At 43.8% G+C, this 23587-nt stretch overlaps 4 protein-coding genes across 8 annotated transcripts; 2 read left to right on the forward strand and 2 right to left on the reverse strand.

The window, feature by feature from the left end:
• Window positions 1-204: 204 nt before the first annotated feature.
• frmd8 (FERM domain containing 8) lies at window positions 205-4556 on the forward strand. The gene is made up of 11 exons (XM_037270575.1): window positions 205-597; window positions 1170-1267; window positions 1350-1517; window positions 1651-1752; window positions 1981-2039; window positions 2170-2336; window positions 2426-2638; window positions 2711-2834; window positions 2938-3087; window positions 3165-3390; window positions 3476-4556. Exons 2-11 carry the CDS (start codon window positions 1177-1179, stop codon window positions 3586-3588), a joined length of 1413 nt encoding a protein of 470 aa, XP_037126470.1. The 5' UTR covers window positions 205-597; window positions 1170-1176; the 3' UTR covers window positions 3589-4556.
• A 903-nt stretch (window positions 4557-5459) lies between these two features.
• On the forward strand, window positions 5460-9502 carry vps51 (VPS51 subunit of GARP complex). The gene is made up of 11 exons (XM_037270515.1): window positions 5460-5820; window positions 5902-6031; window positions 6104-6250; window positions 6474-6693; window positions 6764-7655; window positions 7731-7946; window positions 8023-8106; window positions 8173-8307; window positions 8378-8499; window positions 8845-8932; window positions 9024-9502. Exons 1-11 carry the CDS (start codon window positions 5626-5628, stop codon window positions 9282-9284), a joined length of 2490 nt encoding a protein of 829 aa, XP_037126410.1. The 5' UTR covers window positions 5460-5625; the 3' UTR covers window positions 9285-9502.
• dlat (dihydrolipoamide S-acetyltransferase (E2 component of pyruvate dehydrogenase complex)) lies at window positions 8943-16627 on the reverse strand. Of its 3 annotated transcripts, XM_037270537.1 has the most exons (15): window positions 16207-16627; window positions 15694-15795; window positions 15507-15631; window positions 15265-15415; window positions 15081-15207; window positions 14841-15022; window positions 14467-14629; window positions 14327-14394; window positions 14117-14215; window positions 13911-14018; window positions 13718-13836; window positions 13441-13603; window positions 13242-13378; window positions 13013-13138; window positions 8943-9268 (listed from the first exon to the last, which is right to left on the reverse strand). In XM_037270537.1, exons 1-15 carry the CDS (start codon window positions 16465-16467, stop codon window positions 9265-9267), a joined length of 1935 nt encoding a protein of 644 aa, XP_037126432.1. In that variant the 5' UTR covers window positions 16468-16627; the 3' UTR covers window positions 8943-9264. The 3 variants fall into 3 exon arrangements, with proteins under 3 accessions (XP_037126432.1, XP_037126433.1, XP_037126431.1); XM_037270538.1 differs by lacking the exon at window positions 8943-9268 and having other exon boundaries at window positions 12491-13138; window positions 14847-15022; window positions 16207-16626; XM_037270536.1 differs by lacking the exon at window positions 8943-9268 and having other exon boundaries at window positions 12491-13138; window positions 16207-16626.
• A 103-nt stretch (window positions 16628-16730) lies between these two features.
• LOC119134080 (dixin-like) lies at window positions 16731-23383 on the reverse strand. 3 transcript variants are annotated; one of them, XM_037270542.1, is made up of 21 exons: window positions 23137-23383; window positions 22359-22488; window positions 21978-22103; window positions 21687-21915; window positions 21415-21516; window positions 20473-20567; window positions 20292-20395; window positions 19905-19994; window positions 19607-19660; window positions 19450-19500; window positions 19261-19365; window positions 19140-19193; window positions 18884-18952; window positions 18723-18794; window positions 18582-18647; window positions 18371-18517; window positions 18238-18295; window positions 18057-18153; window positions 17882-17990; window positions 17713-17792; window positions 16731-17634 (listed from the first exon to the last, which is right to left on the reverse strand). In XM_037270542.1, the coding sequence occupies exons 1-21, from the start codon at window positions 23197-23199 to the stop codon at window positions 17625-17627; spliced, it is 1911 nt and encodes a 636-aa protein (XP_037126437.1). In that variant the 5' UTR covers window positions 23200-23383; the 3' UTR covers window positions 16731-17624. The 3 variants fall into 3 exon arrangements, with proteins under 3 accessions (XP_037126437.1, XP_037126438.1, XP_037126434.1); XM_037270543.1 differs by having other exon boundaries at window positions 18884-18955; window positions 20473-20561; window positions 23137-23382; XM_037270539.1 differs by having other exon boundaries at window positions 18884-18955; window positions 23137-23382.
• Window positions 23384-23587: the final 204 nt, after the last annotated feature.

Consider the following 23587-nt stretch of genomic DNA (forward strand, 5'->3'; position numbering starts at 1 on the left):
TACTTTCCGTCGTTCCGTGGTGTGCAACGGAATCATTAAGATAAATAAAAAATAAAAAATTATGTATATTTATTCTATTGGTTTTTTTTATTAGTTTTGTGCATCTTTTCACTTTGACCTGGTCTACTTCAAGAACTATATCAGCTTACTTTATGTCTGCATAATTATAGCTGCAGTGACGTAAATCATGTGACGCAATGACGTCACTGCCACCCGGAAATACTCTCGACTCTATTTTGGAGTCGTCATTTCTGAACCAGTTTTGTAGACGTTTGATTCATTATATTAAGACGCAGTTTATTACTTTTATTTTCGGTTATGTTGTAACCTGTTTGTTTATATCCACTTTTACACACGAGCGTTTCTATTTTTTTTTAGAGGGTGACCATAGAATATTCCAGTATTTGAACGAAGCTGTCACGCCCAGGAGAGAACCGTTCAGAATGTCCGATTCGTTCGCCATTCTTACACTCCGGAAAGCTCGTTAGCGAGGCACTAATCAATGATATATCAAAACAAATTGTAGACAAACGTGTCTAATGAATTAACTTCTTGACCAAAGACGACAGAGCAGTGGAGCAACACCCAAATTGACAGGTAGGTCGATCACTACCGAAATGTTAATTGTTCTATAGTAGTTTGGATGGTATGCTAACTCAAAAGTAAGTCATCATGAACGCTAATAGTTTGGAATTTAAAAAATAAACAAATCTATGGCCTGACTGTTGAATGAATACATGAAAATGTTTTGTGGTACACTGGCACCATCTTTACAATTTCGTGAATCTGAATACCTCATCTTTGAACAATTGCGTAACCTTGTATTCGGTTCCCATTGTTTATCTCGCTAGTTCTTGTTGCCGGACTTGCTAATACTTAGCACAAGTTTGGGTTGCTGGGAGCGTTATAGCGATGAACTAAGTCCTGTGGAATCCCTTGTTGATGGGCAGACGAAGAGTGACACATTGAGAATAAACGATATTACCCCGTCAACAAGTTATCTTTACTCAACTGGGGTTAGGGTCGTTTTGGTTGTTATTTTTAATTAGCATTGGGCTTATTAAGGAGGGAGACACTTTTTTATTTTTTTTGCTGAAAGGGGATCAAAAACTTTGAAAATCATGATATGCACATATGAATGTAACTCAAGACATCTCTTTGTGTTTCAGATTTGAAATGGAAGGAGATGTGTGTAGCTTCCCCCCAAACTCTTCAGATGACCACTCACAAAGAGGAAGTGTTGCTTCTTCTGCCACACTGTCCCACTGTATGAGTCATCATGTGACATATTCATCAGAGAATGTTTTTGTGGATCTTTTGTTTATACTTTAACTTTGTTTTCCTCCTAGCTCAAGATGTGCTCATATACTTGTTCGGTGACAGCGCCGTGCATTTATCAATAGAAGGGCTTGGCAGTGCCACTGTGCAGGAGTTGGGCCGAACTGTCCGAGAGGCTCTTCATGTTCCTGAGTCTGCGCAGGATGCCTTTGCCTTCTGGCTGTCTTCTCCGCTACTTGGTAAAAAAATAAAATAAATAACATAAATTCGATCATTGACTTTTTATTTATTTTTTTTGCATTGGAAGACAATACACAGAAGTGTTCCAAATACAGATGCATCAGATGTTGTGCTTTGTTTTTTCCCCAACAGAGGTGCAGTTAAAAGCAAGGCACCAACCTTACAAGGTGTGTCGCCAATGGCAAGACTTGCTGTATCGCTTTACGGAAGCCTCGGAGGAAGACATTTCACAAGGTGAATGTTTCAATCACTACTTTTTTTTTTTTTTTTTCGTTTTGTGTTAGATGCGGATATTTTGTTTTTATTTGAATGTTAAAATTAGTTATATTTTGTCAAACTTGACATGTTTTTGAATAAAAGTGCTTTACAGAACAACTATGGACACACTGTTTTTAAAAGTGGAATGCATTTCTGAATTTCTGCAGCATGCACTCAAATATTACTCTCTTTTGTTTTCCTCAGATGAGCCCTGCCTCCAATACCGTCGTAACGTGTTTTATCCCAAATCTAAAGAGCTGCAGGTACTTTATCCTGGGGAAAAGCATGAATAAAGGATTCTTTTTTTTTTTTTAAAGCACTGAGTACAGGTCCACAAATTGTTTGCTTTACCGTCGCTTAGTTTGATGTTGCCTGAATCATAATGATTTTCAGATAGAAGATGAGGGAGTGCTACGACTTTTATATGAAGAGGCCAAGAGCAATATCATCACTGGACGATACCCCTGCGATCCTGAACACTGGGCCTCTCTTGGAGGCTTGTCTCTTGCTCTTAATGAGGGGACGGGCTTGGACAGGCAAAAATTGACCACCACTATACGGTAAGTAAAGGCAAATTCAGATCAATGAATGGGATGACAGTTATGCAGTCCAATCTGTTGTCATTGATGCTGAGTTGGTGCACACACAGGGAGAAGAAGCTGTCTTCTTTCCTACCGGCACACGTGGCCACGGGGGGTGGAGGTTTATTCTCCACATTGAGAGGCAAGTCAAGCCGTCAGGCAGGTTTGGAGCAGAATCTCTTGGAGGAGTACAGAAAGATCAATATATCTGGAGACTCTCAGCAGGACTCAGAGCTTCTCCAGCTGTATCTCAGAACATGTCACTCTCTTCCTTATTATGGGTAAGAGATCTTCTAATTACTAAAAAAATAAATCAAATAAATTGCGGACAACATTATGACTTGTTCAAACAGGTGTGCATTTTTTGATGGGGAGATTGACAAACCCGCCCAAGGGATCCTTCAGAGAGTGAAACGCAAAGCTGTCAATGTTGGTATCTCGCTGGAGGGAGTTTACGTGATGGACGTCAAGGAGAAGGTGGCTGCTCTTTGTTTGTGGGCTTTGTGAAATGCATCAAAGGCAGTCGAACTGTCAGAATTGATTATTCTCACAATTAATCAAATAACTTATTTTGCTGCAGCACGTGCTTCTCGGCCTGCGGTTCAATGAACTTTCCTGGGACCACAGCTACCCTGAGGGGGAAGGCGATTCGCACATCCTCTGGCTGGAGTTTGATGGCGACGAAGATGGCACTCCCGTCAACAAATTGCTGAAGATTTACTCCAAACAAGTGAGTATATTGTCTTCTGGAATTGTCAGTTAAGCTCCAGATTAACTAACTATATGTTACGCGTCTCTGTTGGTCAGGCAGAGCTCATGAGTGGCTTCATTGAGTTTTGCATGGAGCTCAGGTCAGTGTCTGAGGGAGGGGCCGCAGCAGAAACAGATGGCGATGCAAGTCTATCACAACAAGCCTCTGGAAAAGATGACAGCAAGCATGAACGCGGGGGACGGCGTGGAATGTTGCGCCGGCAAAGTAGCGTCGTATGCAGCCGGGTCCATTCGCTCAATACCATAAACTACGTCGATAATGGTGAGTTTGCCCTCTTTGTTGATTACAATGCAAAGGACGGTTAACATTAAATAACATTTTTGACCAAACTTTTTTTTGTTTTTAGGAAAAGAAATCAAATGCTTAAAGCCAAGAAGAGCTGCATCGTTTTTCGCACGCCAGACATCTGGAGCCACATACTCCTCTGTGCAAGTGACAGAGAGCCTGGAGCAGGGTTAAGTCACCACCTCCAGCTCTGCCGCCCGCCTTTGGGCAAAGACCAAAACAAAACATTTAAAGGAGACTGGGGATTGACACAAAAACTCCTGAACATATGTCGGACCAAGTGAGGGATCTTATTTTGACCATATTTATCCTCTGACATTGTGTATATTTTGCAGGTATGTTAATGTGAACACCAAGTGATTTTGTTAGTTGATATGCCTCAAAGGGTCACAAAGTGTAGTTGGCATCAAATGCAAATAACATGAGAAAATGGTTGGTACTGATAACTGTCGCAAAAACCTTTTGACTGTTCTGCAGTGCTCATGGGCAAAATCCAAAAAGCCACTCTTCAGCATAACAGCTGACTTACCTCTTTTTCCTTTTGCAATCCTTGATAGCCTGAGTGAATCATTACCACATCTTGGCCTATTATATGACTACAAGTTTATATCGTATGCTTTAAGGTGTCAGTGCCTTGTACGTTTGAAATGGCACCTTCAGGGTTTTTTTGTCTACAGTAGGCTATTAGTTTTTGCTGACTTCAGCACCAAGGGGTGAAATAAAAGAATAGGTGACATTTACTTTCATTGCAAAACAAAATGCTGCAACAAGCCGATGGGAATGTTTCTTCATATGTCAAGGGTCACTGACTTTTGAACATGCTACTAGAAACAGAGCAGAGGCATCTTGCTAAACATCTCACAATTCTAACATCAATTTCCTTCCTTAACTCCCCATGCAATCAACTCAATATTTGTACACTCATGTTATGTATCCAACTTTTCAGAATCAAAGATGTTATTGCTAACATACTATGCATGTCACATTGTAGAATAGGCATTCCAATTCATGTGATCATTTATTATAAGGCTGCACTGTCAATATATTTGTTGATTTTTTTTGTACTGTATATTATATGTATGTATTTTTATGTTCATGGGTTTATACAAGAGACTGAGGTCACGTTTCCTCTTCAACACTCACTTTCAAGTGCCTTTTTTGTTTGTGTTCTGTTTTTGTCCAGGTGACTTTAGTGCGCTGAAGCGGTCAGTGGAATTTGGCTATTGTTTGACCAGTGAACTGTGTACTTTCTCAAGTGTTCGCCATATTTAGCAATGCAAATCAACTTCTTGGTGCTTGTGGAGTTTGAAGTGAAGACTGTTGCAAACATGCTGCTCTGTGTGATCCAGCTCAAGACAATAGAAATGGGCATGTCCAACATGAGAAGGGAAGTTTAAACACTTAAGGCCTTTTTCCTTAATATCACTTTTTTATTTGGTCTGTTAAATGCAAAATCTTGCTTCCTTAGATCGAAGTATATCATTTATAAGTGTTGAGTTTGTACTTTATCACATAGTGTGTTAGAGAAAACCTAGACTCACTGACCCTGGATGTATCACCACTGAAACTGCGTTTAATACATATTAAATAATATTCAATTGCCTTTGTATTATTATTTTTCTTATTTTACATTATTGCAAAACAGTCTCGTCTAATTTTGATTATTTGACCAATAAAAGTTTTTCTTTTCATCTTCTGGACAGATTAATTAGTTATTTGCTTATTTATTTAAAAATAAAATATAGTGCACTAACTACAATGTAAATTACCCGGAAGTACAACGTTGTGAGTAAGGAATATTATCATCCCGGTCTCATCTAATTTTGATTATTTGACCAATAAAAGTTTTTCTTTTTCTCTTCTGGACACAGACTAATTAGTTATTGACGTGTTTATTTATTTAAAAATAAAATATAGTACACTACAGATACACTACAGCATCAATTACGTATTCATTACCCAGAAGTACAACGTTATGAGTAAGGAAGATTATCATCTCTTGCTAGCAAATACTCTTTGGCAACACAGTGGCCACGCCTTCTAAGCTACGCAAGCGGAAGTGCAATGTCGTGTTCAATGTAATGTTACGGACGGTTTCTGTGTATGTAAATCGAATTTACAGTATAATTGACAGCTCTTTTGCACCTCGCTTTTTCTCCTCGCAATTTGGACGCTCGTCTTCTGACTGGTAGTCATTATTATTGCTTGTCAATGAGCCAGCCGCTTATCTCAATGGAAGCGGACGCCTCGGCCTCCGAAGACCCAGGGAGGAAGCGTAGGGTCCACGGTATGTTGAAGCTCTACTACGGGCTCAATGAAGAAGGAAAGGCGGATGAGAAGCCACAGTCCCTGGATCCCTGTGACATCAACGGGCCGCACTTTGACCCAGAGCACTACCTAAACAAGGTGAGAAGAACACTGACCTCATTAAGAAGAGCCACTTCTCTTTTTTTCTTAAACTATTTTCCATCATGTGTTCCAATTCAGCTTCGACGAGAATGCTCTCTTTCCGAGTTGATGGACCATGAGACCTGCATGGTCAAGCAGATCCGTTCTTTGGATAGTGACATGCAGACGCTAGTATATGAAAACTACAATAAATTCATATCAGCTACAGGTGAGAGAATTCACTTTCATCCTCAAGTTCTTTATCCAATTCAAAAATATCTTCTCGCCTACCTTTCTCAAGATACCATCAGAAAGATGAAGAATGATTTCAAAAAGATGGAGGACGAAATGGACTGTCTGTCTGCAAACATGGCGGCGATCACTGATTTTAGTGCTCGCATCAGTGGTACCCTTGAAGACCAGCATGCTCAGATTACAAAACTCTCAGGTGACCTAATCTTGGTTTGTAGTCATGGGAAAGGAGAATTTCGCTTCAAATTTCTTTCAGATGGCCTCTAGATGGCATTGTTGGTTTAAATAAAGGGGGTTAAGAAATTCCAATCGATGGCTCGAGGAGTAAAAAAAAAAAAAATACACATTTGAACCTTCATTTTCCCATCTCTACTGTTTTGTTGAGTTGCTTCATGTTGTTTTGTTTATGCCTTCCTTAGGGGTCCACACTTTGTTAAGAAAGTTGCAGTTTCTATTTGAACTGCCCGCCAGGTTAAACAAATGCTTGGAGCTGCAAGCTTACGCTCAAGCAGTGAGCTCCCACCGGCGTGCTCGTTGTGTGCTGCAGCAATACAGCCACATGCCTTCCTTCAAGGGCATTCAGGATGACTGTCATGCCATCATGGACAAGTTGGCGCAGGAGCTTCGGCAGAAGTTCAGGTCAGTTTGGTTGATGCTGATGTGACATGGTGGCAGAAGACCAAAGCAGCAGATGTTGTTTTGCTCACAGGGACGGTGGCTCGAGTGCTAAAGACTTATCAGAGTGTGTGGAGCTCCTGTTGCAGTTGGATGAGCCAGCAGAAGAGCTGTGTGAAAAGTTCCTGAGCCACGCCGGTTCTCGCCTGGAGTCGGACCTGCAGGGCCTGGAAGCTGAGATTAAGCCCAGCCCGCCTGCATCAGCAGCAAAAACTGCTTTGGCACGCAAGCCTTCACCTGGCGCCACCGCCGGGTCGCCCAAAACAAGCGCTCTTCGTTCTCCCTCCTCCAACACCGACATCCTGGAGTTCATCGACAGAGGCTGCAATGAGTTTGTCAGCAGCTTGTGTTTGGTCATTACATCATATCAAGAACTTTTCATCAACCACGCTCAGACGGGCGAGCTAGCATCCAAGAATATTCCTCAGATGGCAAAGAGTAAGCTGCACGCCTTTGTGGATAAGCTGGCCACTCGCTATTTCTCGCTTGTGGAGCGAAGGATCCAAGAGGAAAAGGGGGTGGCGGATAACTCCCTCTTGGTCCATGCCCTCGACCGATTCCATCGCAGACTCCAAGCTGTGGCCAAGCTGCTGCCGGGCTCCTCGGTGCCCAACCAAGGCACCGAGATTGTGATCCGCGCAGCGACCGAGCGAGTCAAGCAGTACCTGGCTGCGCTCCAGAACTTCTACATGGACAGCTTGACGGACGTGAGGCAGGCCCTGGCGACGCCTCGCCTCTCGCTGGCCGCTCCGGGGGCCGGCTCTCATCTCGGCGGCCCGGCTTCTGGCAGAGATGGCGCAAGCAGCCTCCCGGACCTGCTGTCCTCCCTGTCAGCTTCCATCTTAAATCAGATCAAGTCTGTGTTGGCGTCTGTGCATCTGTTCACAGCCAAGAACATCACGTTCTCCAACAAGCCGTACTTTAAGGTCAAAAAATGTCTCAAACTAGTTGAAGAACATTCTGATGGTGATTGTTTCTCATGCTTTTATATCTTCTCGCAGGGGGAATTTTGCTACCAAGGCGTCCGCGAGAGCCTGATTGTGAGTTTCATCAAGTTTGTATGCCAGTCCTCTCGTCAGTTTTGCGAGAGCGCAGGAGACAAAGGAGGCTCCACCCCGCCAGCCCTCCTGTTGCTCCTTTCCCGACTCTGCTTAGACTACGAAACCTCCACAATCTCTTACATCCTCACTCTTACTGATGAACAATTCCTGGCGCAGGTAGTAGCTGTCTGTTGAATGGTTTTTAATTGAACTCAACTTTGAGCCAAATGTTTCCTTTCGCGTACATTTTCAGCACCACAGTCCGGTAACGGCAGTCACTGCTCTATGCGCGGAAGCCAGGGAGGCAGCACAGAAACTACTCAACCATTACGTGAAGGTAGTACCTCGTGCTACTTGGGGAAGCGGATGACTTCATGCATCCAGTTTGTGTTCATATTTGCAGGTCCAAGGCCTTATTATTTCCCAGATGCTTCGAAAGAGCGTTGAAACACGAGACTGGGTCAACACGATCGAACCCCGAAATGTGCGTGCGGTGATGAAGAGAGTTGTCGAGGACACCACCTCCATTGACGTGCAGGTGACATATATGGCCTTGAAAGGACATTTAATGTTCATGCAGACCTCTTCCAGCTGATATTTTGTCTTAGGTGGGGCTTCTGTATGAGGAAGGTGTGAGGAAAGCGCACAGTAGTGACTCCAGCAAAAGGACGTTCTCGGTCTACAGCAGCTCAAGGCAGCAAACTCGCTATGCCGCAAGCTACACACCAAGGTTTGAATTTCTTTTTGATGATGATGGAATATTGATGACTTTTTACTTTCTCTTGCTTTGTGAGAGCTTTAACTCTGAGCAATCATTAAATGTAAAGACTCCAAGGAATTGACGCCCCTTCAAAATTTTAATTGCCCTTATTAATAGTTTAATTTGTGAATGTACACTACAATGTTCCCCAAAAAAGTTTAGTATCATTTGAAACAAATCTTAAAACATTACTTTTGATGAGGGTCGTAAATGTTTTTTTTTTTTTTTTTTAATTATAAGTGCATATGTACATGCACCCATGGCCAAAACGCCTTTGTAAGTTTTTTTTTAATGTTTCTGTTTGACTCTCTGCAGCGCTCCCATGGACACCAATCTGTTGAGCAACATACACAAGCTGTTTTCTGAGCGCATTGACATCTTCAGCTCAGTGGAGTTTAATAAGGCAAGTGCTCTTTTTTTTTTTTATTGTGTACTGACTTGCAAATATACACACACAGTCAGTCACTCAAACACTCATTCTTCCTCCGTTGCAGGTCTCAGTCATGACGGGAATCATCAAAATCAGCTTAAAGACATTCCTGGAGTGCGTCCGGTTGCGTACTTTCGGACGCTACGGGCTGCAGCAAATCCAGGTCGACTGTCACTACCTGCAGATGTACTTGTGGCGTTTTGTGTCTGACGAAAACCTCGTACATTTCCTGCTGGATGAGATAGTCGGAAGCTCTGCCCACCGCTGCCTGGATCCTGCTCCGATGGAGCAGAGCGTCATTGAAGTTATCTGTGAACGAGGTTAAAAGCTTAAAGCTTAACTTAACCACAGCATTAACACCACTACTGGATATTATCAAACACTGGAATTTTACTGTTTTGTTGAGTGTTCTGCTAAATGTTGCTTGTAGCATGAAAACATTCATTAGGCATTCATAGCATATCAGTGTGTTCATACAGTAAAAAAGTCTTGATTAGACAAATGTACATAATAAAAATATGAATAAAATGATTATCCCCTCAATCATTGTCTGCGGTATGGTCAAAGATTTGTTTATATTATCACAAACCATGAAGCTTTCAAGAAAGGTTTGAAAGTGTTGCACAAATGCTGAACATCAACCCAAGTCATAAACCATTCAGCCATTCACTCTCAGTTAAACCAGGGGTGTTGACCTCCAGTCTTCAGGGGGCCGCGTTCCAATATGTATTCCAAGTTACCCTCGTTAAACACACCTGCGTGAAAAGTTTTGGTCATTTTCACGTGCTGCAGGAGCTAAAAGTTTTCACGCAGGTGCACTTAACGAGGGAATCTTAGGGGCCGCGTTCCAATATGTTTTCCAAGTTACCCTCGTTAAACACACCTGCGTGAAAAGTTTTTGGTCAGTTTCACGTTCGGCAGGAGCTAAAACTTTTCGCGCAGGTGCGCTTAACGAGGGAATCTTGGAAAACATGTTGGAACGCGGCCCCGAGGACGAGAGCTTGACACCTGTGACCTTTGACCATGATATTTCCCTAATAAAGTGGCCTGTGATTAGGTACACTTGAAAATGGCGGTGTACCTAATGGAGTGTCCGTGTGCTCCCCTCGTTAAGCGCACCTGCGTGAAAAGTTTTAGCTCCTGCAGAACGTGAAAGGGGCTAAAACTTTTCACGCAGGTGCGCTTAACGAGGGTCACTTGGAAAACATGTTGGAACGCGGCCCCGAGGTCTAGAGCTTGACACCCGTGACCTTTGACCATGATATTTCCCTAATAAAGTGGCCTGTGATCAGGTACACTTGAAAATGGCGGTGTACCTAATGGAGTGTCCGTGTGCTCCCCTCGTTAAGCGCACCTGCGTGAAAAGTTTTAGCTCCTGCAGAACGTGAAAGGGGCTAAAACTTTTCACGCAGGTGCGCTTAACGAGGGTCACTTGGAAAACATGTTGGAACGCGGCCCCGAGGACTAGAGCTTGACACCCGTGACCTTTGACCATGATATTTCCCTAATAAAGTGGCCTGTGATTAGGTACACTTGAAAATGGCGGTGTACCTAATGGAGTGTCCGTGTGCTCCCCTCGTTAAGCGCACCTGCGTGAAAAGTTTTAGCTCCTGCAGAACGTGAAAGGGGCTAAAACTTTTCACGCAGGTGCGCTTAACGAGGGTCACTTGGAAAACATGTTGGAACGCGGCCCCGAGGACTAGAGCTTGACACCCGTGACCTTTGACCATGATATTTCCCTAATAAAGTGGCCTGTGATCAGGTACACTTGAAAATGGCGGTGTACCTAATGGAGTGTCCGTGTGCTCCCCTCGTTAAGCGCACCTGCGTGAAAAGTTTTAGCTCCTGCAGAACGTGAAAGGGGCTAAAACTTTTCACGCAGGTGCGCTTAACGAGGGTCACTTGGAAAACATGTTGGAACGCGGCCCCGAGGACTAGAGCTTGACACCCGTGACCTTTGACCATGATATTTCCCTAATAAAGTGGCCTGTGATTAGGTACACTTGAAAATGGCGGTGTACCTAATGGAGTGTCCGTGTGCTCCCCTCGTTAAGCGCACCTGCGTGAAAAGTTTTAGCTCCTGCAGAACGTGAAAGGGGCTAAAACTTTTCACGCAGGTGCGCTTAACGAGGGTCACTTGGAAAACATGTTGGAACGCGGCCCCGAGGACTAGAGCTTGACACCCGTGACCTTTGACCATGATATTTCCCTAATAAAGTGGCCAGTGATTAGGTACACTTGAAAATGGCGGTGTACCTAATGGAGTGTCCGTGTGCTCCCCTCGTTAAGCGCACCTGCGTGAAAAGTTTTAGCTCCTGCAGAACGTGAAAAGAGCTAAAACTTTTCACACAGGTGCGCTTAACGAGGGACTCTTGGAAAACATGTTGGAACGCGGCCCCGAAGACTAGAGCTTGACACCCGTGACCTTTGACCATGATATTTCCCTAATAAAGTGGCCTGTGATTAGGTACACTTGAAAATGGCGGTGTACCTAATGGAGTGTCCGTGTGCTCCCCTCGTTAAGCGCACCTGCGTGAAAAGTTTTAGCTCCTGCAGAACGTGAAAGGGGCTAAAACTTTTCACGCAGGTGCGCTTAACGAGGGTCACTTGGAAAACATGTTGGAACGCGGCCCCGAGGACTAGAGCTTGACACCCGTGACCTTTGACCATGATATTTCCCTAATAAAGTGGCCTGTGATTAGGTACACTTGAAAATGGCGGTGTACCTAATGGAGTGTCCGTGTGCTCCCCTCGTTAAGCACACCTGCGTGAAAAGTTTTAGCTCCTGCAGAACGTGAAAGGGGCTAAAACTTTTCACGCAGGTGCGCTTAACGAGGGTCACTTGGAAAACATGTTGGAACGCGGCCCCGAGGACTAGAGCTTGACACCCGTGACCTTTGACCATGATATTTCCCTAATAAAGTGGCCTGTGATTAGGTACACTTGAAAATGGCGGTGTACCTAATGGAGTGTCCGTGTGCTCCCCTCGTTAAGCGCACCTGCGTGAAAAGTTTTAGCTCCTGCAGAACGTGAAAAGAGCTAAAACTTTTCACGCAGGTGCGCTTAACGAGGGACTCTTGGAAAACATGTTGGAACGCGGCCCCGAGGACTAGAGCTTGACACCCGTGACGTTTGACCATGATATTTCCCTAATAAAGTGGCCTGTGATTAGGTACACTTGAAAATGGCGCTGTACCTAATGGAGTGTCCGTGTGCTCCCCTCGTTAAGCGCACCTGCGTGAAAAGTTTTAGCGCCTGCAGAACGTGAAAGGGGCTAAAACTTTTCACGCAGGTGCGCTTAACGAGGGTCACTTGGAAAACATGTTGGAATGCAGCCCCGAGGACTGGAGTTTGACGACTGTGACCTTTGACCATGATATTTCCCTAATAAAGTTGCCTGTTATAAGGTACGCCTGAAAATGGCGGTGGCGATATAGACAGATGGATAGATGTAGATATAGATAGATGTATAGATGTATAGATAAGCGAGAAAAAATCAATTTTAGTGTCTTCAAACAAATAAATACAATATCCAGTTGTTTCTTTACAGTTTTAATACCTGCTTCCAAACATAATATTCAATGACCAAAAGAGACATGGACTGAAAACACATTTGTCGGGGGCTGTACTGTATTCTGATGTACTGTATATCATACATTACTGTGGAATGTACATACTGTAGCACTAAATACTTTCAATCCTTTAGCCTGCGAACAAAGCAGACATATACTTTCTGTATACTCCACACAAATCATTCAAAGTAAATCTGATTGTTGATAGTGTAACATTTCCCTTTGCACATGTGTTTCGTGGCTAGGATGAATTACAACTAGGTTTCTCTTGTGATATGGACATTTTTAATAAATACAGAGGAACTAGAGATGGAAGCGGAGTGAGTTCTGCCCCGGACTTCGTCAGGGTAATGGGAAGTGACCTGGTGGCATCCTCGCCGATCGCAGGGGGATTCAGAGTGTTTTGCCCACCGAAGGGATCGCTTTGGCAAGGAGGCCCGTGTGCGCTATAGGTGGCGTCGGTTCACTGCAGTCCCCTCACAAGAGCATGGTGACGGGCTTCTCCAGGAACTTCCGGAACTCGGCGAGCCACTGCGCGCCCACCGCGCCATCCACCACCCGGTGGTCACAGCTCAGCGTCACAGACATCATGCTGGCCACATCAAAACTGAAAAGAAAAACAGCGATTGTTTAATACAGCTTTGAAATCTGTTGTTATCCCCCCCCCCCCCCCCACACACACACACACACAAATTCAACTTGACATGTACCCTCTTTCATTGTCAGCGGGCAAAAGGCGCTTTTCAGAGCCTCCCACAGCGAGGATGCAAGACTGTGGTGGGTTGATGATCGCTGAGAAGTTCTTGACGCCGAACATCCCCAAATTGGAGATGGTGAACGTGCCTCCCTGGTGGGGTAATGTTGAACGTTAAGTTTCTTCTTGCACGGTTACCACTAGTAGAATGGTACCTGGAACTCGTGTGGCTGGAGTTTGCCGTCCCGCGCTTTGGCGGCGAGGGCCGACACGTCGCCACTGATGGCGGCCAGTCCTTTGGTGTGCGCGTTGAACACGATGGGCGTGATGAGACCGTTGGCTGTGCTCACCGCCACACTCACGTCCACCACGTGGTTGCTAAAAGAATCAAACACATATGACACCCTTCACTGAAGAATGAATTTGATTTAACTTTCAGTAATTTCTTCCATGCTTATGATGTTTCATGTGAGCGGCGTTGAAGCTACTCACTGACGAATGACAGTGTCCATCCAGGAGGAGTTGCACTCGGGCACCTTGAGGCAGGCCAACGCGCTGGCTTTGATGATGAAGTCGTTCACACTTAGCTTGATACTTCTGGCTTTCACTTCCTGGACAGCACAGGAGATGACCTTATCATTCATTCTGTTCCAGCCAAAAGTAGACACAAAAAAAAAAACAGTACCTCATTGAGTTCTTTCCTAAGCTCCAGAACTTGGTCCATGTTGACATCCACAGAGAGGTAATAGTGAGGGATGGTTTGCTTTGACTGCATCAACCTCTGTGCGATGACCTGCAGAGGAGCAAAAAAAAAAAAAAAAAGAAAATTCAAACAAAGCCAATCACATTTTGTGGATGTGTTACCACCAAGTAAGACGTGTTTGCTCTCACCTTACGGACATTACTGATAGGGATGTCTGTGAAAGTTCCGGCGGGTGCAGCAGGAACTCCAGCAGGTGCCGGAGCAGCCGGAGTCGGAGCTGGAACGGCCTGTCAAAAAGGAAACACTTTGAATTCCTGATGAAAAAAGTCTCATATAGTATAAAGTATTAAGTGCTGCATAAGACTTTTAAGAAATAAAGTCATTGAAGTGTCACTGACTGGTGCAACCTTTGCGGGAACAAAATTGTCAATGTCTTTCCTGGTAATGCGTCCATCAGGACCAGAACCTAAGGAAGAAGCGTAAATATCATCATCCTATTTTTGTGAAGCCCAGTGCTTTGTAATGATTGTCAACTTACCGGCGATCTGCGCCAGGTCAAAGCCTTTCTCTGCAGCGAGTTTCTTTGCAAGCGGGCTGGCGAACACACGCCCCTGCCTGGGTGCTGAGGCTTCGGGGGTCAAGGAAGGCGCTGCGGCAGGTGCGGGGGCCTGAGTTGGCGGTGCAGCGACAGGAGCGGCTGCCTACGTGAAGAAAGTATTAGTGACTTCCGAGTGCTCCAACCTAAATGTTTCAAAATAATGTGCATGTTACATGAAGCGAAGGTGGCGTCAAAAATGGATCACAAACACGTCTTGCTTTTAATTTGCTTTAGTCGCAAATACCTGTGATGTCTTTGATATGGACAAACAAAATGACAAAGCAATATTTCGTAGCTGTGTGAGAGTGTCTTACTGGTGCTGGAGCAGGAGGAGGTGTCGAAATCTCTGCAATGCCTGTTTCGACATAGTCCTTGAAGGCAGCGATGTCGCTCTCCTTCTCCACGATGATGCACAGAGGCGTTCCCAACGGGACGTCGCGCGTCCCCTCCGACACCATTATTTTGGCCAAATATCCCTCCTCCTGCACCTCGAAACCTAAACAGGACGCAATGAGTTGGATCGAAACGACAAGTGCAGGACGGGGGGAGTTTACCGATGGTTGCCTTGTCCGTCTCTATCTCAGCCAACAGATCTCCCTCGCTGAGCTTCTCGCCAACCTTCTTCTCCCAGCGCTGCACCGTGCCCATCGTCATGGTAGGGGAGAGTGCGGGAAGTGCAATCTGAAAGACACCCAATGTTTTCTGGAGTGCCATTTATTTGAACCATTGTTCAAATACCTTTAAGTGTGTCGGGTAGGAGCTTCCTGGAGCAGCAGGCGGTGCACTTGCAGCTGCAGCTGGAGGAGGAGGAGGAGCTGCAGCCGCTGATGAAGAAGCTGAAGTGATGGAGTCCAACGTAACGTCTTTAAATGCTGGGATGAGGTCTGGACTGCAAGGTGGACAACATAAAGTTGACTTTTTTTAATTTGTTTTTATTCTCATCACCTTTCACAATCATCAGGCATTGCCGTTCTTTTTACCTAGCAACGGTGATACAAATTACAGATCCGATCTCTACATCTCTGGTCCCTTCAGGAACAAGAATTTTGGCAAGATAGCACTCTTCCAGCATCTCAAATCCCACCGTGGCCTTGTCCGTCTCCACCTACAAAGAGACAATGTGATCTTTCTGCACATTCATACACACGCATCACACAATCAGCAAACCTCTGCTATGAGGTCTCCCTCGCCGATTTTGTCTCCTTCCTTCTTTTCCCAACGAGCAATGGTGCCAGTCTGCATGGTGGGTGACAGTGCAGGCAGCTCCACCTGTTAAAAAATAACAGCAGCACATTATTGAAAGCACTAAAAATGAAGACATGATCACATAATAACAGATCCATAATTATATCACTGTTGACTTTTTTGGACATTTTGGTTTGTAATTCTATTTTGATTATTTAATACGCCTTGGTTCAGTAAAGATTGGGGGGGAAATGTAATAAAAGCATATCAAAGTAGCTATTAGCAGCTACTCGTTAAATGACAGTTTAAATCCACTTTAAAGTCGGAAATTAAAGGAAGCTGAAATCAAATCTCTGCAGTGGCACCTACACATATTTGAAGTTTATTAATGTAATGTAATAAACTGCATTGTAAGTTTCATCATGTCTGTGCCAATGACGGAGGTCATGCTAAGTGAAGTGGGCATTGTAGCAACCGGAAACCCGGTGACAGTACCTTCTCGTGCGGCGGCAGACTGTAGAAACGCTCGCCCCGACGGCTCACGGTAAGCTGGGGACATCGCAGCAGTGCTCCCCTGTGACTGAAGCCAACGGTCGAGCACACAGTCCGGGAACCGGCTACGCGGTGTAGCCGCCTTGCATAGCTGGTTCCAGATACGCAACGGGAGCTGACGGCAGAGGTGCCAGGCCCAGTCGGGAGGGCACGGGGACGAGAGAGCCCGGCGGAAGGCCTGAGCCGCAGAATTAGACGAAGCATGTCGGAGCCGTTGAATAACTATATAGAGCTATGATTTAAATAATTAGTTTACACGGACATGAGGAAAAGCCTCTAACAACCGCTCCGGTGCCACTCGTCACTTTCCAATGACCTCCTCCTCCTGTCCAAAACACACCGCTTTCCGGCACTCTACACGCATTGCCGTATCTCGGCTAAAGGTGTCGTAAAACTGTTGTGGTGTAAAATGAACGGCACACAAACAGATAGATGTCCTGCAGACTGAAGTAAAAATAAATAAACAATATTTTTCATCTGCCAGTTTTATTTTGCACATCGTTCAACAAAAGACAAGTCACTTGTTTGTAAATCTTTAGATGCAGAATAAAAAAAAAATTAAAACTGTACATTTTGCAGACCGTTATGGCATTTAGTTTGACGCATAATCTAATTGGCTTGTTAGAAAAGGAAACAGTATTTAAGCATGAGTGCAAGTGAACAGGGTCTGACATAATTTCATCAACATGGAAGCGGAACACACACACAAAAACACTCACACACAATAAATAAAGGTACAGTTCCTTATTTAGGTCCTAGAAGTCAAACTCATAGCAGAGCATCATTAAAAATACAAACATGACGTTTTTTTCCAACGAAACAGTAAACAGTAGGTTAACAGTGCCATTCATCAGCATTTCTAAGGCAAATAAATTTGACAACTATTCACAGAAGCATGTCCAGAAAGTTAACATGCAAGGCAGTTGAGTCATTTGAGGGGGGAAAACAACAATATTAACATCAGGCCACTTTTAAAATCATGTCCTATTAACTCCTGTGGTGGGTAATACTGACAACTTAAAATTACATCTGTTGCAGGCTAAAGGATCAAATGCATTCAAACTGATACAGTTGTTTTAAAGACTACAGTGCTGAAAAATGAATGAATGAAAGGATATTCCAAACACTTCTAATACCAGTAACAGGAGGTGGACATTGTCAAATGTTAGATTTCTGACACTGTAGTGAAGGTCTGGCAATATCAAGGACATGGTTGCAAGGCACTGAGTTCTACGATATGACAAACATTGACACTACAGCGAGTCCAGCATAAAAATCCACATTTCTGACTGTCTTGTACAAAGTGTAAAAAGTCGAATCTCAAATTGTCTTCAAGCTTCCAGTTTCGTGGCTTTGTACACCTATGAAGGTCTAAAAATGTAAAAAGAAAGCATTAAAAGAGCTCAGTAAAACTTGTAAAAAATAGGAGAGACATGTTGATGTTGTTACCTGTCTTGACCATGGTCTTCCTCCACCCAGGCTACAATTTTACCTTCCCAGCCAGGAACGATGGCACCATCTAGGAAAACCTGTTTTCACACAAATAATACACCACACTGGATTTCACTTAGGCAATTCTCGAGTCTTCCATTGTGATGCCCCATCAGCCTCATCTTACCTCCTCTTTCACAGTACCAAATTCCGGGTCCAAAGCCTTAAAGTGGTACCTGTAGTTCCCCTCTTGATCCACAGCTGCCTTCACATCCTTGAGAGTCACCTCACCCAACCTGTCGAAATGTAACACTCACATTGAAACCATATGTACAAATATGCTGACGTCATACTTAACTCACCTTTTGGGTATGTTGATCATCGAAGGTGTTGGGGATCTTCCGGTGAAGTACAGTATCTTAGTGGAGGGTTTGGAGGTGCTGTTGGACTGACAAACCTCTGCAAGGAATCAAACCAGAAACACAGCGGATGCTAAAAATACATATTAAGCATAACTCGTGTTTCACAGACTACTCAACTTACTTGGCCAAGAGTCACAATCACTGTTCTGTCCTTTGCGTCGGGGAGACTTCCCTCTAGCCTGGGGTAAATAAAATCCACAGGGAGGAATTCAAAATTTTGTTTGATTAGGTCGAACTCACACTAAAATACACACCCTGTGTGTATGTAGAGCATGCAGTCTGTCGATGAGTGACACGATGCCTTGCTCCAGGGTGTCCAGTGTGTGGTGCTGTGGGTCGTGGGCTCTGAAGTCGTTCCTCAGACTTCGGAGTGCATCTCTGAGTAGCTGAACCTCGTCCGCCTTAAAAAAAAAAATGCTGTTTCATCGTCTACTTAATGTCAGTGAATTATCCATGACAACTTACACTTGATATGGAGGAAGCAGGATTTCCAGAGTGGCAATAGCCATTGTTTCCAGTGCATGGGGAAATCTGAGAAAGGTTTATTGTCAGATACATTCCTGGTGTTCAGAATTTGATAAGTCGTGTACTTAAAATCAACAATACCTGTTGTAGATCTCTATTCATTACTTCTTGCCTAATGCTGTTTTTGTGGTCGAGCTCCTTTTGTAACTCACTCTGGGAGGGAAAAAAAACAACAACAAAAAACATCGCCCAGTAAGAACCTCGTGGAACAAAATGCAATTTATTCAACATGATTTCTGTACCTGCTCCTTTTGGCTTTCTTCAAGCTTTTGTTTGAGCTGTTGCAGAAGTCGGTCCTTCTGCCCAACTTCCTTCTTCGGTAACAAAAAAAAAAAAGAGGACAAATAAGTTACAGAAGGCCAACTCAAAAGAGGAACAACAACAAGATTTGATACCAGCAATGCGGACCATATCTACTGAGAATAAAGAAAGGGGTTTTATGTAATGCCATGGGAAGAAAGCAACATATGGTGTTGAGTTACAGTACTGTCTGTCCACCTTGCAGTCATTCCACAGGCGGTTACATTCCTCCAGCTTCCACTGCAGCTCGGTCTAGGACAAATAACATCCTTAGAATCCAAAATGACATTCAACACGGCGATTGAGTATATTTTCATACCTTGTGATTGTTCAGTTCATCCTTAGCCAGGCTGGCCCGAAGCAGCTCTTGCTTCAGTTGAAGTATGGCTGCCTCCTGAGTGCACAGGCGCTGCTGCTGGGCCTCCTGGAATTTTCATCACATAAGCAAAACCCAGCTTGATTTTACCCGACGCTATTTGAGATTGTGTAAATTCTGCGTGCATCTTGCCTTGATTCCTTGGAGGTGTCTCATCTCTTGCTTACAGCACAACAGCTCCCTCTAAACCGGTGAGTTAAATATGAATGGGTCTGACATAGCAAGAAAGAGCTTGTTGGATTTAATCAAGTGCTTGAAACGAAAAAAAAATAATAATACAAAAACGTACCTTCAGCTCTCGAGACTCCTCCATACTCTGATCCAAACGGCTGCGGATGACTACCTGGGAAGAGAGCGAGGACAAAAGGAGGAGTGTGAGAATGCACGGAAACTGACACCCGTGTCAGCGCACACACATAGCTACATTGTCATACACACATACACACACAGTGTGTCAAGAAATGCGATCTATGTGGAGCACGAGGAAGCAGGGTAGGAATAAAAAGGGAGGGCTCCAACAGAAAATGAAAAGAAGCAATATAAATTAAAACATATGAAAGGAAGTGGGAGGGGGAGAAAATGCTTACCAGCTGTTGTTCGGGATGACCGTCATCCAAATTTATATTTAAAGACTGATCTTGCTCGTCCTCCGGCAGAGAGCCTTGCAGCAGGAGGGCCTCAGAAGCACAAAAGACAAAGGTTGACACCGGGGGGCGATGTAGAGCAATACAAAGTTCCCTTTTTGTAACCATAAACAAAAATAGTTATGAAAATAATTATTTGACATCAGCAATTAAGTGTGATACACTATGCTGTTAGTGGTATAGTGGTATTAAAAAAAAAAAAAAAAAAGTCAATGCCTGAGCACAGTTCACCTGGATTCAACTTTTACATTAAATAGTTTTAAAGCTGTTTTTAATCATTTATTCATTCATTTATCAAACAAGAAAAACACAAACTATCCACTTGTCTACCTGCAAAGCCGACACCATTTTACGAGTATCCTCAACCTCCCTCTTCAGAGTTTCACTGATGGAATACTCCCAGGTCGTCTCCGCTTCGGTAAGAGAAGACTCGACTACATGTAGATACTTAGTAATTAATAATGAGGCACAAATCACGCAACGCGTCGCGACTCCGAGACGTAACGCTTACCCTGGTCCTCTGATAGCGTGTGCTCTTCTTGCTGGTGGTCTGCTTGGGTGCTGGGTGGAGCTCTGGGAGATGGTAAAGGACTCACTGAGCTGAGACTCGAGAGAAACAAAGAAAGAAAGATAGTGTGCAAATAAATCAAGAGAAAACACTTACAAAGGCTTTCAAAACATACGGTTATATAACGACATATTGCCACAACGGCATAGAGTCGAGCTCATTTTGTAATACAGTTTTAACACAACTAATCTTACCATTTAATCTGCGTTGCCCCCATCTGACTGACTGTGGTCCACCAGACTCATGCTAGTTCATCATCTTCCACACTCTAACACACAAATATGCACACGCCCTCTGCGTCTTGCTAGTCACATGCTACCATGGCAACCAGCGCAGCTTTTCCACCAAAAGCCTATCTCCTAATTAAGCCACACACAATGATGGGGTTTAACTTCTAATACTGCTGCACCGGTCAGTGCGGGAAAAAAAAAAAATGAAAAGAAACCAGAATATTAGAAACGCCTCTCAGTATGATACAATGCCAGTGTAAAAACAGGACATGTGATTGAAGAGGATAAAGGCTGATTATTTTTTTTTCCCCTCAATCCTCTGCTTCGGGAACACACACCATGTTACCAACCCATCGGGCATGACACACATAGAAATAAATGGGAGAATGTAGTCTACTGTTCTGTTAGTGTGGAGAAGTAACTGTTAAAGACGGCAAATCATTGCTATTACATCACATTAACTGCAAGCAAAATTCAGCACATTTCGCCCCTGGTGTGAAATTACAGACAAACAGTCAACTGTTTGCTATCTATATTTAAAAAAATTCCTCACACTTAGATTATAGCATTAAATGTTATAAGTTATTACCAAACTCTCAAGCCCACAACAGAAGAGATTAAGCCTTGAGATGTGTTGGTACCGATTTTCAATTACCTGTTGGTCTGTGCATTGTCCTGCTCGTCCGGGGTTCCTCTCTCGTACTGCTTCACCAGTGCACGAACACACACACTTTTGTCCAAATCTGACCTCCAGCCACTGAAAGGTGAGCCGCAAAGGATGTATTTGAAATCACTGTTATGCTTTACAGTCACTCGGAGAACCGATAAGAGGTGCAATAACAAGGCTCAGTTTGATTGACAGATTTCTTTGAAGTATTTTAGTTGTAGTTTAACTCATTTTGACTTTGGAGGTTGCACATAGCGTACCTGTGCATGCGTGACGCACTTGCAGGCAGTGAGGCGTCATATCGGGCTGATGTTAGAGTAGCAGCAGCACCTTGCGCCAGTGCCACAGTGGACAGAGGGTTGTGGCAAGGTGCGCCTGTTGAGCCCCTCCCATTTCCTGAAGCAACCCTGTGATTGGCTGAGGGCTTGAAGTGAGCAGCCAGAGCCAGAATAATCCTCATCACAGATTTCAGGTTACCTTCAACAATGTCTGCAGAAAGATAATTTCAAATAATTTTAAAAATCCATTAAAATGTCTATGGCAAGACATACCTCTTGCTGAGATATGAGGCATGCGTATATGTCTGGAGGCGATGAACTGCAGGACTTGCTCCACATTCTTCCTGCTATCTTCTTTGCTTTGAGGAGCCACAGAAACATCCTCAAGCACTTCCCCAGCTGTTACAAATATGCATGAAAAAAAACCCAGGAAGATACAAATTATATGACCTTTCTAGAGGCTACAGGTTCATTACACTTTTTGACAATGGGACAGTGTGATGTTGGAGAGTCGCCCTCTTGTGGTCGTATTGGGAAACGCGCCAACATTTTGCAGCATAGCTAGATCAGCTAGATTTTATTGATCGTAGTGCAGATAATTATTGCTCTTTGTCCAATCACAATTTCGACAATGCTGGATTGGTGTGCATTTACCAACTAACTCTATGAGCTGTACGAGAACCACTCCATCCTGCAGATCCCTCCTGAGGTCAGTGATCGGCTTCAGTCCAGGTTTTCTCTTGAGCTGAGCGTTCACCCAGGAGATGTAGGTGGTCAGTTGTTGCTGTATTTAAAAAAAGAATGCAAAAAAAAAACCCCATCACGGTTTAATTAATGTTGAAAAGAGGAAGTGTTTTCCTTATGGGACACACAAGGCAGAAAATAGTGCTCCTTTGTTTATCATGCCAGGACAAAGGGGGGTGGGGCCAGCCATCTGTATCCCAACTCCAAATGTTTTTTAAATTTCGTTTTAAAACTATAAAAAATATTTTCTAAGGGTACAGTTGCCTTTAAATACCACACGCGTATATTTCAAGGGTTTTATTCCTTTTTTTAAATTAGTCGTCCCGTCCAATCACGTGACCACCGTTGTCCGGGATACACAAGCCACCCATTAACAACACATTTTTACTAATACGTCGCGCACATTTTAGCCTTATTGTATAGATCATCTAGCCGTGGTAAACTTATTTGTAACAACCAAAAAGTGACGCAGGCTTCTGTTCAAATCTTGATTTGTTTTGGGGGAAAATAACCACGTTAAACATTCGAGTTGGCATTTTCTTTACCGTTACAAGAATAAACCACGTATATTCAGAATAAACCACGTATATTAATATCACACGTTTGATACTATGAAAAAGACAGAATCGCTCATGTCGTTGTGGTTTGCTGAAGCTAACCAACTAAACAGGAACCAGACAACGGTTACCTCGTTAAAGCCTCCGTGCAGCACCTCGTCAAGCAAACTTCCCCGTGAAAGTGAGGCGATCATCTTTCCTCTCGAAAACCCATTAAAGCCAGCATAAGCGCCAGCTAGTCACTTAGACTAAAATTTCATGGTTAGGGATGAGCAGTAATAGGTTAACTAAACAGTGCGGTTAGCGGTAGCCCTCCAAATGTCAAACATCGTTTGATGGACGGGAGGAGGAAACGGACGCCGTTAGTCAAGTAGGCACTGAACACACGAGGAGCCCACACAACTTCCGGTTTGTGCTGTAAAAGTAAAACAAATAGTGACAACCTCCGGAAAAGGTTCGATTACCTGTGTTGAAGATTCAGAACCAAAAGTACAATCCAAAAACATTATTACATTTGGTACCCGAAGGCTACATTCGCTTTTAAAAATAGAGAATATTAATGAAAAAACGCTCAAATGATAA

This window comes from Syngnathus acus, chromosome 14 (genome assembly GCF_901709675.1).
Source record: "Syngnathus acus chromosome 14, fSynAcu1.2, whole genome shotgun sequence".
NCBI classification, from domain to species: Eukaryota; Metazoa; Chordata; class Actinopteri; order Syngnathiformes; family Syngnathidae; genus Syngnathus; species Syngnathus acus.

Coding starts and splice junctions, on each gene's coding strand:
- LOC119134080 (XM_037270539.1), bottom strand. CDS start 23,199: ATGATCGCCTCACTTTCACGGGGAAGTTTGCTTGACGAGGTGCTGCAC. Junction 19,194..19,260: donor ATGAACTGAACAATCACAAG/GTATGAAAATAT, acceptor TATTTGTCCTAG/ACCGAGCTGCAGTGGAAGCT. Junction 17,793..17,881: donor TTGGTACTGTGAAAGAGGAG/GTAAGATGAGGC, acceptor GTGTGAAAACAG/GTTTTCCTAGATGGTGCCAT.
- frmd8 (XM_037270575.1), top strand. CDS start 1,177: ATGGAAGGAGATGTGTGTAGCTTCCCCCCAAACTCTTCAGATGACCAC. Junction 2,639..2,710: donor CACTCTCTTCCTTATTATGG/GTAAGAGATCTT, acceptor TTGTTCAAACAG/GTGTGCATTTTTTGATGGGG. Junction 2,835..2,937: donor TGATGGACGTCAAGGAGAAG/GTGGCTGCTCTT, acceptor ATTTTGCTGCAG/CACGTGCTTCTCGGCCTGCG.
- dlat (XM_037270537.1), bottom strand. CDS start 16,467: ATGCTTCGTCTAATTCTGCGGCTCAGGCCTTCCGCCGGGCTCTCTCGT. Junction 15,632..15,693: donor AGGGAGACCTCATAGCAGAG/GTTTGCTGATTG, acceptor GTCTCTTTGTAG/GTGGAGACGGACAAGGCCAC. Junction 13,139..13,241: donor CCCGCTGACAATGAAAGAGG/GTACATGTCAAG, acceptor TTTTCTTTTCAG/TTTTGATGTGGCCAGCATGA.
- vps51 (XM_037270515.1), top strand. CDS start 5,626: ATGAGCCAGCCGCTTATCTCAATGGAAGCGGACGCCTCGGCCTCCGAA. Junction 6,694..6,763: donor GAGCTTCGGCAGAAGTTCAG/GTCAGTTTGGTT, acceptor TTTTGCTCACAG/GGACGGTGGCTCGAGTGCTA. Junction 8,308..8,377: donor CCACCTCCATTGACGTGCAG/GTGACATATATG, acceptor ATTTTGTCTTAG/GTGGGGCTTCTGTATGAGGA.